This window comes from Mobula birostris, chromosome 10 (genome assembly GCF_030028105.1).
Source record: "Mobula birostris isolate sMobBir1 chromosome 10, sMobBir1.hap1, whole genome shotgun sequence".
Lineage (NCBI taxonomy): Eukaryota > Metazoa > Chordata > Chondrichthyes > Myliobatiformes > Myliobatidae > Mobula > Mobula birostris.
Genome location: NC_092379.1, coordinates 52,792,296 through 52,806,918, shown reverse-complemented (window position 1 = coordinate 52,806,918; position 14,623 = coordinate 52,792,296). Strand labels below are relative to the sequence as shown.

Sequence of the window (14,623 nt, the reverse complement as noted above, 5' to 3'; positions counted from 1 at the left end):
CACCTCCCTTTTATTCTTTATAACTGGAAAAAAAAATTTTGTATCCTGCTTTCTATTACTAGCTAGTCTGCCCTCGTATTTTATCTTTTCCCTTATAGCTTTTTTTAATTTCCTTTTGTTGGATTTTAAAAACTTTCTGATCATCCAACTTCCCACTTACCTTTTGCTACATTATACATTCTTTCCTTAGCTTTAATGCTGTCCTTAACTTCTGTCAGCCATGATTGCCTACCCCTACCATTTGAGAACAACTTCTTCTGTGGGACATATCTATCTTGCAACTTGTGAACTATTCCCAAAAATTCAGCCACCTCTGCTCTGCTGTCACCACCTCTCCCCCCACCCGCCCCGCAGTATCCCCCTCCACCAGGGCAAGCTCCGCTCTCATGCATCTGTAATTCCCTTTCTGCCATTGTGTTAGTGATACATGGCACTTGTACTTCTGCCTCTGAAAGTGCAGCATGACTTCAATCATATTATGATCACTGCATCCAAAGGGTTCCTTTACCTTAAGCTCCCTGATAAAATCTGGATTATTACAGAACACCCAATTTTAGATAGCCTGTCCCCGAGTAGGCTCAGGCACAGCTGCTCTAAAAAGCCATCTCATAGGTACTTAACAAATTCCCTCTCTTGCGATTCGACACCAACCTGATTTTCCCAATCCCCTGGCATATTGAAGTCCCCATTACCCTTATTACATGCCTTTTCCAGCTCCCATTGCAATTTCAACCCTACACCTTGGCTACTATTTGAAGGCATATATATGATCTCCATAAAGGCTTTTTGACCCTAGCAGTTTGTTAACTGCACCCACAAAGATTCAACATTCTCCGATCTGATGTCACCTCTTTCTGAAGATGTAATTCCATCTCTTACCTACAGAGTTGAGCCACGCCACCACCTTTGCCTTCCTGCCTGTCCTTTTGATACAAAGTGTATCCTTAGATGTTAAGCTCCCACTATAACCATCTTTCAGCAACGACTCCGTGATGCCCACAATGTCATAAGACCAATCTCTAATTGCGCCTCGAGTTCATCCACCTTATTCCGAATGCTGTGTGCATTTAAATACATAACCTCCAGTCCTGCATTCTTCACCCTTTTGAATTTTGCCTCTGTGGTACAATTTAACTCTCTGCTCTGTCTGCATTTGTACCCAATCACTGGCTTGTCCTTCCTTACATTCATGTTACATCCATCATCTACTTGTAAACCTGCTGGCTCGTCCTCAGCTCTAACATACTGGTTCCCATTCCCCTGCCATATTAGTTTAAACCACTCCCAACTGCTCTAGTAAACCTGCCTGCCAGAATATTGATCTCCCTCAGATTCAAGTGCAACCCATCCCTTTTGTACAGGTCACACCTGCCCCAGAAGAGGTCCCAATTATCCAGAAATCTGAATCCCTGCCCCCTGCTCTAATTCTCAGCCACGCATTTATCTGCCACCTCATTCTATTCCTATCTTCACTGTCGTATGGCACAGACAGCAACCCTGAGATTACTCCCCTTGAGGTTCTGCTTCTCAGCTTCCTTCCCAATTCCCAGTATTCTGTTTTCAGAACTTCCTCCCTTTTTCTGCCTATGTCGTTGGTACCAATATGTACCACGACTTCTGGCTGCTCACCCTCCTTTTCAGGATAATCGTGGACGCACTCAGAAACATCGCGGACCCTGGCACCTGGGAGGCAAACTACCATCCGGGTTTCCTTTTCACCTCCACAGAATCACCTATCAGTCCCTCTAACTATAGAGTTCCCTATTACAGCTGGTGATGGCTGGTTGTTCCTCAGACTTGTCTTTAGTGTTATTGTAACAACTCACTATAAAGATGAAAATAATCTCAGCTGAAGTCCTGTCCCGGGCCTATTGGTGACTTCTGTAAATTCCTTTTACAGGGTAAAGCAAGCTTATGCAAACCTCAAACACAACAGCAGCGAATTCACAGTCGTGGGGCCGTCTGTCTGCTCTGGGTGTGCGAAGGGATTCACTCGATCACTCCAGCTGCTGATGTTCCAGCCAGTTCAGAGAGAGAGAGAGGCAAACCTGGTTCCTACATCGGTGGGGTCATTCCGTGCAGAGAGCTCATTCATCTGTCAACGTAAGCGCAGGGATTGACTCCGTTATCCAGCCTGATGACACACCAGACCGGGGAGAGACCGTTCATCTGCTCCACATGTGGGAAGAGATTCAGCCAGTCGACCAATTTGCAGGCGCACCAGCGAGTTCACACTGGCGAGAGACCGTTCACCTGCTCTGAGTGTGGGAAGGGATTCACTCAGTTATCCAGCCTGGTGAACCACCAGCGAGTTCACACCGGGGAGAGTCCATTCATCTGCTCTGAGTGCGGGAAGAGATTCACTCAGCTGTCCCACTTGCAGACACACCAGCGAGTTCACAGCGGGGAGAGGCCGTTCACATGCTCTGAGTGTGGAGGGAAATTCACTCAGTCGTCCCATTTGAAGACGCACCAGCGTGTTCACACCGGGGAGAGGCCATTCTCCTGCTCTGAGTGTGGGAAGACATTCAGTCAGTCAGTCAATTTGCGGACACACCAGCGAGTTCACACGGGGGAGAAACCGTTCACGTGCTCGACGTGTGGGAAGGAATATGCTCAGCTGACCAGTCTAATGATGCACCAGCGAGTCCACACTGGGGAGAAGCCGTTCATCTGCTCTGAGTGTGGAGTGCGATTCACTCGGTTATCCCAGTTGAAGGAACACCAGCGAGTCCACACTGGGGAGAAACCGTTCACTTGTTCGACATGCGGGAAGGGATTTGCTTGGTCAAACAACCTGGTGATACACAAGCGAATTCACACCGGGGAGAGGCCATTCGTGTGCTCTGAGTGCGGGAAGGGATTCACGAGATCAAACGAGCTGGTCAAGCACCGGCGAGTCCACACCGGCGAGCGGCCATTCCCCTGCTCGACGTGCGGGAAGGGATTCCGTCAGTCCACCGACCTGCTGAACCACCAGCGAATTCACGCTGCAGAAGAAGATTGAACATACCGTAAGCTGACCATTTCTCTCGGAATCTAACCACCACAGCTGCAGGAGTTCCTGGACATTGGACTCTGTTGCTGCCGATCACAGCCAGGATTGAGCCCGGGGCATTGAGAACGATTGGTTTACTAAGACAGGGTATAATGTTCTGGATCTGTGATTAAAATAAAACAGTTTATCTGAGGCTCTTCCTGTCTCTGTACCCACATTGATACTGCACCTTCTGATCATATGTCTCCTCTTTCTAAGCCTTTGATTTCAGTTTTTACCAATAGAGCCACCCCACCTTCTCTGCCTCCCTGCTTAACCTTTTGATATAATGTGCATCGTTGCGTGTTAAGCTCCCAACTATGAACTTTTTTTCAGCCACGACTCAGTCATGGCCACATCATAACTTGCCAGTCTAACAGCACTACAAGATCATCTACCTGGCCCTGTATTCAGCATCTATTCAAATACAACACCTCCAGTCCTGTACTCGTCACCCTGTTCGAATTTGTCCCCGTTTTACACTTCAACTGGTCCACTGCAGTTTTCATAGTCATAGTCATACTTTATTGATCCCGGGGGAAATTGGTTTTCGTTACAGTTGCACCATAAATAATAAATAGTAATAAAACCATTAATAGTTAAATAGTAATACATAAATTATGCCAGGAAATAAGTCCAGGACCAGCCTATTGGCTCAGGGTGTCTGACCCTCCAAGGGAGGAGTTGTAAAGTTTGATGGCCACAGGCAGGAATGACTTCCTATGACGCTCTGTGTTGCATCTTGGTGGAATGAGTTTCTGGCTGAATGTACTCCTATGCCCAACCAGTACATTATGTAGTGAATGGGAGACATTGTCCAAGATGGCATGCAACTTGGACAGCATCCTCTTTGCAGACACCACCATGAGAGAGTCCAGTTCCATCCCCACAACATCACTGGCCTTACGAATGAGTTTGTTGATTCTGTTGGTGTCTGCTACCCTCAGCCTGCTGCCCCAGCACACAACAGCAAACATGATAGCACTGGCCTATTATCTGCCTGTCCTTCCTCACTGTCTCATTATACACTGCACCTAGTCGTCCTAACAACTGCCCCATCCTCAGCCCTATCACTCTAGTTCCCATTCCCCTGCCAAATTAGATTAAACTTTCTAAACAGGTCTAACAAACTTGCCTGCAAGGAGATTCTCCCCCCCCCCCCACCTTGGGTCAGGTGTATCCTGTTCTTTTTGGACGGGTTATACCTTCCCCAGAAGAGATCCCCAATGATCCAAAATCTGAAACCCTGCCCCTGCACCAATTTCTCTGCCATGCATTTATCTGCCAAATAATCCTATTCTTACACTCACTAGCTCGTGGCACAGGCATCAATCTGGAGATTTCTACTCCAGAGATCCTGCTTTTCAGCTTCCTACCTAATTCCCTATATTCTCTCTTCAGGACCTCCTCCCTTTTCCTACCAACAGTATATAATTGGTACCAATAAGTACCCTGACTTCTACCTGCTCACCCCCCCCCCCGCTGACTTAAGAATGCTGTGGACCCCCCCCCCCCCCTTAAGAACGCTGAGGAATCCCTGACCCTGGCACCTGGGAGGCAACATACCATCTGGGTGTCTCCATCAATTTTCCACAATCTCCTGTCTGTTCCTCTAATGGTGGAATGTTCTATCACAAATGCTCTCGTCTTCTCCCCCTTTCCCTTCTGAGCCTCGGAGCCAGACTCAGTTGCTGCAGCTTCCCCCTGTAGGTCTTCCCTCCCAAAGGGATCCCAAGTGTTTTTGTTGAGAGGAACAGCCACAGGGTACTCTGTACTGGCTGCCTAGTCCCGTCAGGTAAATACCTCCTGCAACACAAGGGTGCCTACCTCCTTGTGGCTCGTGTCTATCACCTCCTCAGTCTCCCGTTTGAGCCGAAGGTCATCGAGCTGCAGCTCCAGGTCCTTGACATGGTCTCTAAGAACCTGTGACTCAATGACCTTTGTGAAGATGCAGTTATCAGGGAGAACGCCCCCATCACACAAAAAGATCACACCACTAACCCTGGATTCATTCTCTTTGCACTAGCTACCTACTAATCGACAAAGAAAGAGGGAAAAAAATATACTTAAGAGCTTCTGCGTGTTCTCGCACATGCTGTTGTCAAAGCCTGACCACTCCAACACTGTCCAATCCAACAATGGCCCCTCCGCTTCCACCTCGCTTCATTTTATTGGCTCTTTCTGAGTGCCTAAAAGATCATTATGATTGCAGCCAGCTGAAAAGTCCGAAAAGGTCCTGACCTTATTTTAAACCTCGCGATGATTGCAGCCCAACTCAATGGGTGGAATGGCCCATTGCTGCTGCCAAGTATTCTGATCTCCCTTATCAACCTCCACAACTCCTGCCAGCCCTGAGATTTCCCCGCGGTATCTACGTTAATGGGCCGAAGACCTCAGCAATGACTCACTTTGAGCCCCCACATCTCAGCACTCAGTCCAGCCCATCCAACAGGAGCCCCCACGGACAGCGTCTCAACACTGAACCGTCACGCCCCAAATATCAACCTACAGATCCTGTCTGGCCTGCTTGATGCCAGAACTGATATCTTTATTCTCATTTCCCTTTGGAGTTACTGTCACATCTCTTTTAGCAACATCAGCCTTGAAGGAATTCTCTGCTCTCTGGCGGGTTTTCCGACTGCCTCTTGTCCCTGTTCTGGCGACCTTCAACCTGAGTTGTGTTCCTTTCCACATTTGCTGCCTGAGCTACTGTTTTCCCTGGCTCCACAATAGCTGTTGCCTCCTTGGTGTTAGGGTCCAAGATGCACTGGATCATAGAACATAGTACAGTACAGGCCCTTCGGTGCACAATGTGCCAACTTCTCAACCTCCTCTAAGGCCAGTGTAGCTATTCCCTTCTGCATAGCCCTCCATTGTTTTGTTATCCATGTGCCTACGAAGAGTCTCCTAAAAGCCTCTAACTCAAGACTCAAAGTTGAAGATTGTTTAATGTCATTTCTGGTACACAAGTGTAAGGGAGAATGAAATAATTGTTTCTCTGGATCAGGTGCGGCATATATTCCACAGACGCAGATGAAGAACACAATATTAATAAAAACAATAAATACACAAGATATCTTATAATGTTTGTATGTATATAGGTGATGCAAGCAACAGGGGTGTCTACATAAGGTGACTGACTGGAAATGATAAAGTAGTGGATGGGGGAGGGGGATGGTGAGTGAGTGGGGATGTTGACTGGCCTCACCACTTGGGGAAAGGAACTGTTTTTGAATCTGGTGGTCTTGGTGTGGATGCTACGTAGCCTCCTCCCTGATGGGAATGGGACGAACATTCCATGAGCTGGATGGGTGGGATCTCTCATGATGATGCTGGCATTTTTCTGACACCTTACCGCACATGTGCCCTTGATCGCAGGTAGGCTGGTGCCAGCGATGCAGTGGGTGGTGTTGAGTACCCATTGTAAAAGCCTGTGGTCTGCTGCTGTGCAGTTTCTTTACCATGCAGCGATACAACATGTCGGAGGTTTTCTACTGCGCCTCTGAGTATTGATGTAAATAGTCCAGCTCCCTTTATCCTCCTGAGAAAATAAAGGTATTGGTGACCGTGTAGGATGTGTTCTGGGTCCATGGGAGATTGCGTGGATGTGCGCTCCCAGGAGTTTGAAACTGCTTGCAGTTTCCGCTGATGTGAAAAGGAGTGAGTTATCCTGAAGTCGATAAACATCTCCTTTCTTTTGTTGACTTTGAGGAAGAGGTTATTTGCCTGGCGCCCAGCCTTGAGCTCTTCCACCTCCTCTTGTGCACCATCTCATCATTGTTGGTAAAGAGCCCCACCACTGCCGTGTCATCAGCAAACTTGACGATGTGATTATTTGGCTGTTTGCCTGTGCGGTTGTGTATAAGCAGTGGGTTCAATGCAGGGCCCCAGTGATGGGAAGGGCGGAGCGGTTGTGCATTCTGAATATTGGAGGTCTATTCATTGGAGGTCAACCTAGTTGCACAATGACTATGGAGCAGGAGTTTGTTCACTAAGGTCTGTGGGACAACAGTGTTGAATGCCGAAATAAAATTCAGGAAAAAATTCAAGTGTCTGGTGCATGACTGATGATATGGCGTCTGTCAGAGAGCGGTATGTGCCCCTGGCACCACCCATGGCAGTGTGTTCCTCGTACCCACTATTCACAGTGTGAAATACCTACATTGCTGATGTACGCCCCCCCCCATACCTTCCCCCAATCACCCTCTCATGTTAACCATCTACCACCCTCCCCTGAGGAAAAGGTGCTGATTGTTCACTCGATACACACCTCTTTTCCTCACACTAAGTGAAGTGTATTCCTTGAAAGTTAACTCGTCTCAGGTAGATAGCAGTCAGCAAGTCATGTCCCTTGTCTGGTTATCTTTAACCTCCCTTGAGAAGATTATCTGTAGCACAGTTGTCACCTCTCATCCTCATTTGCACCAAAGAGAAAAGCCCCATCTCACTCAGATACACAGCATTCTGACGTCCCGGCACATTTTGGTACTGAAAACATGGGCTCGGTGGCCACTTTATTATTTATCTGCTGGAATAACATGGTCACTGAGTGATGTGCGAGGTCTTCTGCTGCTGTAGCCCATCCACTTCAAGGTTCGAGCGTTCAGCGATGCTCTGCGAGCTCCACTGTTGTACAGGTACTTGTTGCTGTTCCTGTCAGCTTGAACCAGTCTGGCCATTCTCCTCTGATCTCTTATTAACAAAGCGTTTTCACCCACAGATCTGCTGCTCACTGGATGTTTCTGTTTCAGTTTCTCAGATGCTCAAACCACACTATCTGGCACAAACAATCATTCCACGGTCAAACTCACCTAGATTACAGTTCTTCCCCATTCTGATGTTTGGTCTGAACAACAACTGAACCTCTTGACCATGTCTGCATGCTTTCATGCATTGAGTTGCTGCCACATGATTGGCTGATTAGATATACTTTATACTTTATTGTCGCCAAACAATTGATACTAGAACGTACAATCATCACAGTGATATTTGATTCTGTGCTGCCAGGATAATCAAGGACACGACCCACCCAGCCAACACACTTTTCGTCCCTCTTCCCTCCGGGAGAAGGTTCAGGAGCTTGAAGACTCGTACGGCCAGATTTGGGAACAGCTTCTTTCCAACTGTGATAAGACTGTTGAACAGATCCTGACCCGGATCTGGGCCGTACCCTCCAAATATCCGGACCTGCCTCTCGGTTCTTTTTGCACTACCTTACTTTCCATTTTCTATTTTCTATTTATGATTTATAATTTAAATTTTTAATATTTACTATCAATTTGTACTCCAGGGAGCATGAAGAGCAGAATCATATATCACTGTGGTGAGTGTACGCTCTAGTATCAATTGTTTGGTGATAATAAAGTGAAGTAAATATTTCCTCAATGGAACAGAGAGAAAGGGCAGGGGAGCAAGAACTGTGAGGGGCCCATGTGAACTTGGTGGATTCAGGAATAGTTATTACTCCTCAACCAGCAAGCTCTTGAACCAGAGGGAATAACATCATTCACCCCAGCACTGACCTGATTCCACAACCTATGGAATCACCATCAAGAACTTAACAACTCATGTTCCTGATATTTATGGCTGATTTATTTATTATTAATATTTCTGTTTGTATTTGCAGAGATTGTTGCCTTTTGCACATTAGTTGTTTGTCTGTCTTTGCTGTGTGTTTTTATTGATTCAATTGTGTTTCTTTGTATTTTACTGTGAATGTCTGGAAGAAAATGAATCTCGGGGCAGTATATCATGACATTTATGTAGTTTAATCATTCATTTACTTTGAACGGTGAACTTTCAACTTAAAGGCACTATTTGCATATCGAATCCTTTTAAGTGGGTTTACATGTCAGCCAAATATAAATTTGGGAAACGGATGGAAAAAAACCTGATGGTAAAATGTTGCTGGAAAGGGTTAATTTAGGTTATATGAGTTATATGCTTCGAGTCTATTCTGAGGAAGTAGGTTTATGGGTTTGGTTATTGAGAGAGAAGATACTGATTATGAATAAGCACATTAACCATTTATTTACAGATAACCTGTAAATCTTGGACCAAACATCTAAGTCACCCTAAGTGACAGAAACGACGACACTAACCTCAAACTCAACAGGTACTTCATTAAGTCTCCTCGAGTTACACCACTGCAAAATTGAACATTCAACAGACACTTAACTAAGTGTGCATGTCGACCCTCCTATATCTGCATCATACTTTCTCAATGGACCTTCAGCTCTGGTCATGATGAGTCCCTGGAGACAAAGGTCTCTCGCTTGCGGTGCATGAAACTGGACACCGGTGCCAATGGGGGGACACGGCAACCAATGGAAAAGAGCTGCGGTATCTGCTGGATGGTCAATCACGGACCATCATGGCGGAAGCAGCTTTCGATTGGGAAGTGCACTAACTCTTCACATGACAGATTCTATGTTCTCCCCCGAGATGTCTTCAGTGTCAGAAGTTTGGTCATGGGCAGCTGTGTGCAGGGGGGGGAGAAGCAGTGCGATAGATGTGGTGGACAATATGATTGTGGTAATTGTGGAGAAAGCATTAGTCCAAAATGGAGCAATTATGGAGGGGAACATAGCTCTGCTTAAGCAGGGTGTCCTGTATATTTTTAAAAAATGCAAGGAGGTGCAACACGGTTGTGTAGAAATGGGCATATCATTCCCATACTTCAGAAAGTACAGAGGACTGTGTCAATTGAACCTAATAATGACCAGATAAATTAAAGTCAGTGTGTAAAATGCATGATTGTATAACAAAGGATTCTCTGAATGTTGATAAACTAAAATTTGTTACTTTCATGTCAGACGTGGCGATTTAAACAGCACAAACTAAAAGTAGGACAGAAAATAATTATATTTATATTAAAAACATCTAGAGATAAAAGACTCAACTCTAGAAGTTACTCACAATGCTTTACAAGGAGGAGTAAATAAGGTTCAGACATTAATTTTTTTTTATTTTTAATTTTCTTATGTTTTACAATGGAATGCTAGTAATTTGTCAGCTCATGGCCAGAGAAGTGTTAATGTTTTTTTTTTATTTTCTCTTTGTGATCTTACAATGGAATGCTAAAAGATTCTTAGCTAATTGTCAGAAGATTTTAATATTGAGTTATAGTCCATAAAATGCTATTCCTTTTTCTCAGTTCCTTCATCTCCGCTGCATCTGTTCCCAGGACATCAAATGTCATCCTTCAAAGAATGAGGCTTCCCTTCCTCCAGTATTGATGCTGCCCTCGCCCTCACCCGCATCCCGTCCATTTCCCGAATGTCCGCTCTTACCCCATCTTCCCGCCTTTACAGTGATACAGTTCCTCATGTCCTCACCTACCACCCGCCAGCCTTCGCATCCAACACATCATTCTCCGCATCATCTCCAAAGGGATCCTACGACTGAACATAACTCTCCACCCTTTCCGCTCTCTGCAGGATCGCTCCCTCTACGATTCCCTTGTCCATTCGTCCCTCCCCACTAATCTCCCTCCAGGCACTTGCCCCTGAAAGTGGCCTGAGTGCTCCATCTGCCCATACACCTCTTCTCTCACCTCCCTTCAGGGCTCCAAACAGTCCTTCCAGGTGAGGCAACACTTCACCTGTGAATCTGCTGGGGCCGTCTATTGTGTCTGGTGCTCCCAGTGCAGCCTCCTCTCCACCGGTGAGAACTGTCGTGAATTGGGGGAATCAATTCGTCAAGCAGTTCCACTCCGTCCGCCAAAAAACAGACGTTTTAATTCTGATTCCCATTCCCATTCCCATTCCCATTCCCATTCCAACATGTTGGTCCGTGGCCTGCTCTTGTGCCAAGATGAGGCCACCCTCAGGGTGGAGGAGCAACACCTCATATTCTGTCTGGGTACCCTCCAACATGACGCATGAGTATCGATTTCTCCTACCAGTAAAAATAAATTCTCGTCCCACTCCCCTAGCCTTCTATTTCCCACTCTGGCCTTTCACCTCTTCTTAGATGCCCATAACATCCCGTGTCCCCTCCCTTCCTATGGTCCACTCTCCTCTCCCATCAGATTCCTTCATCTCCAGCCCTTTACCTTTCCTACCCAGCTGGCTTCATCCCTCCTCCCCTTCCCCCGCTTTACTCTGACATCTTTCCCCTTCCTTTCTAGGGCTGAAGAAGGGTCTCGGCCCGAAACCTCACCTGTTCATTCATTTCCATAGATGCTGCCCGACCTGCTGAGTTCCTCCAGCATTTTGTGCGTGGGGCTTAGTGTGTTATGTGAGGTTGTAGTAGCGGCAGAAATACGAATGCAGCGGTAGAGGGAGACTTCTGGAAGAAAACTGCTTAAAAGGTGGCGGTAACGCACGGTACACCTTTAAACATGATAGGATGAAAAAGAGCCAAATGTAACGAAATACCAGCCCGGCCAAGGCGGGAGCGCGCCTACAGCGCAGGCGCGCGTTGGATGTGACGTCGCCGGCACGTGACCGCGACAGGAAGGGTTCGAGACGGTCCGCGGCAGGTCGGAGCGGAGCGGTTTTGACCGGGTGCGGGGGGCAGGTCGCGACCGGGGTAAGAACCCAACCCGTACGAGCTGCGGTCACGGCGGTTCTCTCACTCCCATCCCCGTGGACCTGGCAACTTCCCTGCGATAATAACTGCCGGGCACAGTCAGTAGGTCAGGCGGCAGCTGCTGAACGAGAAACGGGGGAACTTTCCAAGTCCGGGTCGCGATGGTTAGAACTGGGAAAGTTGCGTTTACTTGCAGGGACGACCGGGTGCGGGAGTTCACTGAACCAGCGAATTTCGCTGGTGCCCATTTTAAAGGTGAGATGGGAAGGATTTCTTCTCTTCGAAGCTTGGGTCTTTGCAACATCATATTGCGGTGAACTGATTCTGTCGCGATAAGCTCTTTGCCTTTGCTGTGCCGACAGTCTCGAGACACAGATACACAATTTGAAATTGGGTTGGGTCTCCAGCCGCTGCCCATTTGATTGGCTTCACTTGGTCCACCCTAGCCTTTTCTGATGAACAGATTAACAAAGGCAGCTGGAGACAGGACAACGTTAACGCTTTGAAAATTGGGCTAGAGCTGTTGCTGAGGGCTGCAGCTCTGTTTCATAGTTATTTATGTATCTCGTGCTTGATTTCTGTCTCTACCTGGCTTGACGCATCTCAGGGACTAACAGATCTGTAAACCACAGGTGATGCAGCAACGGCTAGACGTTCTGCAGATGCCGGAAATCCAGAGCGAAGCACTGTACACATGCTGGAGGAACTCAGCAGATCAGGCAGTATGTGTGCGGGGAACAAACATTCCACATTTAGCCCAGAGCTGGATAAGTTCAGCAGGCTAGACAGCATCTGTGGAAGGGGAATGTATCGGTTTGGAGACTTCCTGTTATTATCTGATTGAAAATTCATAACTTATTGATCAGAGTGTCATGAAAGAGGAATTTACTGGCACCCAATTGAAAGGTGAGATGGGAAGGAGTTCTTCTCCCCGAACCTTTGCAACATCATACCACTATAAACTGATTCTAATGTAATAAGCACTTTGCCTTTGGTCTGCTGACTGAGTCAGGAGACTCAGATGAGCTAATTGAGATTGGGATGAGACTCCAGACACTGTCTATGTACAAATCTTTGTAGGTAATGGTTATAGTCTCAAAAGGGGCCAAGAAAGGGACTGTGTCTAACTCCCAGTCAAGAAAAAATTTCTTGTATCCTGAAAATAATTTACCCAGGTAGGAGGTCATTCTGACTTCTGGATTTTGTTCAGCATCCTCTGGTCCTGGGATCTTCTGCTCCTGGACATATTCTAGTCTACCTAGGTGTAGAATGATATTGAACACCTGTATCAAATAACAATTGGTAGCACATGGTGACAATCGCCAATCAATGACTCTAAATCAGCCAATCCTCACACTCAGTGGTGTTACAATCGCTAAGTGTGGATGATACAAAGGTAGGTAGAGGGTCGGGTAGTGTTGTGGAAGCAACACCTGTCTACAGAAGGATTCGGACAGATTAGAAGAATGGACAAAGAAGTGGCAGATGGAACACAGCGCAGGGAAGTGTACGGTCATGCACTCTGGTAGAAGGAGTAATTTGCTGGAATTTAGAAGATTGAGGGGGGATCTTATTGAAACGTATAAAATTCTAAAGGGATTGGACAGGCTAGATGCAGGAAGATTGTTCCCGATGTTGGGGAAGTCCAGAACGAGGGGTCACAGTTTGAGGATAAAGGGGAAGCCTTTTAGGACCGAGATTAGGAAAAACTTCTTCACACAGAGAGTGATGAATCTGTGGAATTCTCTGCCACAGGAAACAGTTGAGGCCAGTTCATTGGCTATATTTAAGAGGGAGTTAGATATGTGGCTAAAGGGATCGGGGGTATGGAGAGAAGACAGGTACGGGGTTCTGAGTTGAATGATCAGCCATGATCATACTGAATGGCGGTGCGGGCTTGAAGGGCCGAATGGCCTACTCCTGCACCTATTTTCTATGTTTGTAATGCTGTAGACTATCTTCTAAATAGGGAGAAAATTCAGACATCAGAGGTGCAGAGGGAATCTTCCAGCAGGATTCCCTATGAAGGTTAACTTGCGGGTTGAGTTGGTGGTAAGGAAGGCAAATGCAATGCTTATATTTGTTGTGGGAGGACTAGACTATAAAAGTGAGGATTTAATACTGAGGCTTCCAAGGTCTTGGTTGGTCAGACTGCACTTCTGGGACCTTTATCAAGGAAAGGATGTGCTGCTGATTACATTGAGACCTGTCAAATATGGAAATACCGAGGTAGAGTGGGTGTGGAGAGGATGCTTCCTGTAATGGGAGAGATGAGGAGCTGAGGACACATCCTCGGAACAGGACGTCCATTTAGAACAGAGATGTGGGGGAAGTTCTTTTGCCAGAGGGTGGAAAATCTGTGGGATTTATTGGGCAGGCGGCTGTGGAGGCCAAATCCTTGGTTGATAGGTTCTTCATTAGTCAGGGGGGTCTAAGGTTACGGGCAGAAGATAGGAGAATGGAGCTAAGAAGGGATAATTATCAGCCATGATGGATGATGGAGCAGACTCGATGGGTCTAAATTTGCTCTGATATCTTTTGGTGGCATGGATAAATAAAAGGGAAGGAGAGTGCAGGAGATAATGGTGCATGGTTCCCTGAAGATGGAATCTCATGTGGATAGGGTGGTGAAGAAAGCTTTTGGTATGCTGGCCTTTATAAATCAGAGCATTGAGTATGGGAGTTGGGATGTAATGTTGAAATTGTACAAGGCATTGGTGAGGACAAATTTGAAGTATTGTGTACAGTTTTGGTCACTGAATTATAGGAAAGATGTCAACAAAATGGAGTACAGAGAAGATTTACGAAAATGTTACCTGGGTTTTATCTCCTAAGTTACAGAGAAAGTTTGAACAGGTTGGGTCTTTATTCTTTGGAGTGTAGAAGGTTGAGGGGGGACTTGGTAGAGGTATTTAAAATTATGAGGGGGATAGATAGAGTTGACGTGGATAGGCTTTTTCCATTGAGAGTGAGACTTAAAGGGCAAAAGTTTAGGGGTAACATGAGGGGGAACTTCTTTACTCAGAGAGTAGTAGCTGTTTGGAACGAGCT

General features: G+C 46.4%; 2 protein-coding genes across 3 annotated transcripts in view; both read left to right on the top strand.

Annotated features, from left to right (window-relative positions):
* LOC140204023 (uncharacterized) overlaps positions 1-6,161 on the top strand; it is a 31,247-nt gene extending 25,086 nt beyond the window's left edge. Inside the window, exon 2 of one of the 2 annotated variants that reach the window (XM_072270253.1) lies at positions 1,901-6,161. In XM_072270253.1, coding sequence (XP_072126354.1) covers positions 2,138-3,007 — 870 coding nt within the window. In that variant the 5' untranslated portion in view covers positions 1,901-2,137 and the 3' untranslated portion in view covers positions 3,008-6,161. The remainder of the gene's footprint in view (positions 1-1,900) is intronic. The other variant, XM_072270254.1, reaches the window with a different exon arrangement.
* The window catches only part of LOC140204032 (uncharacterized), a 43,417-nt gene that overhangs the window by 4,113 nt on the left and 24,681 nt on the right, over positions 1-14,623 (top strand). The gene's annotated exons all lie outside the window — the stretch shown is intronic.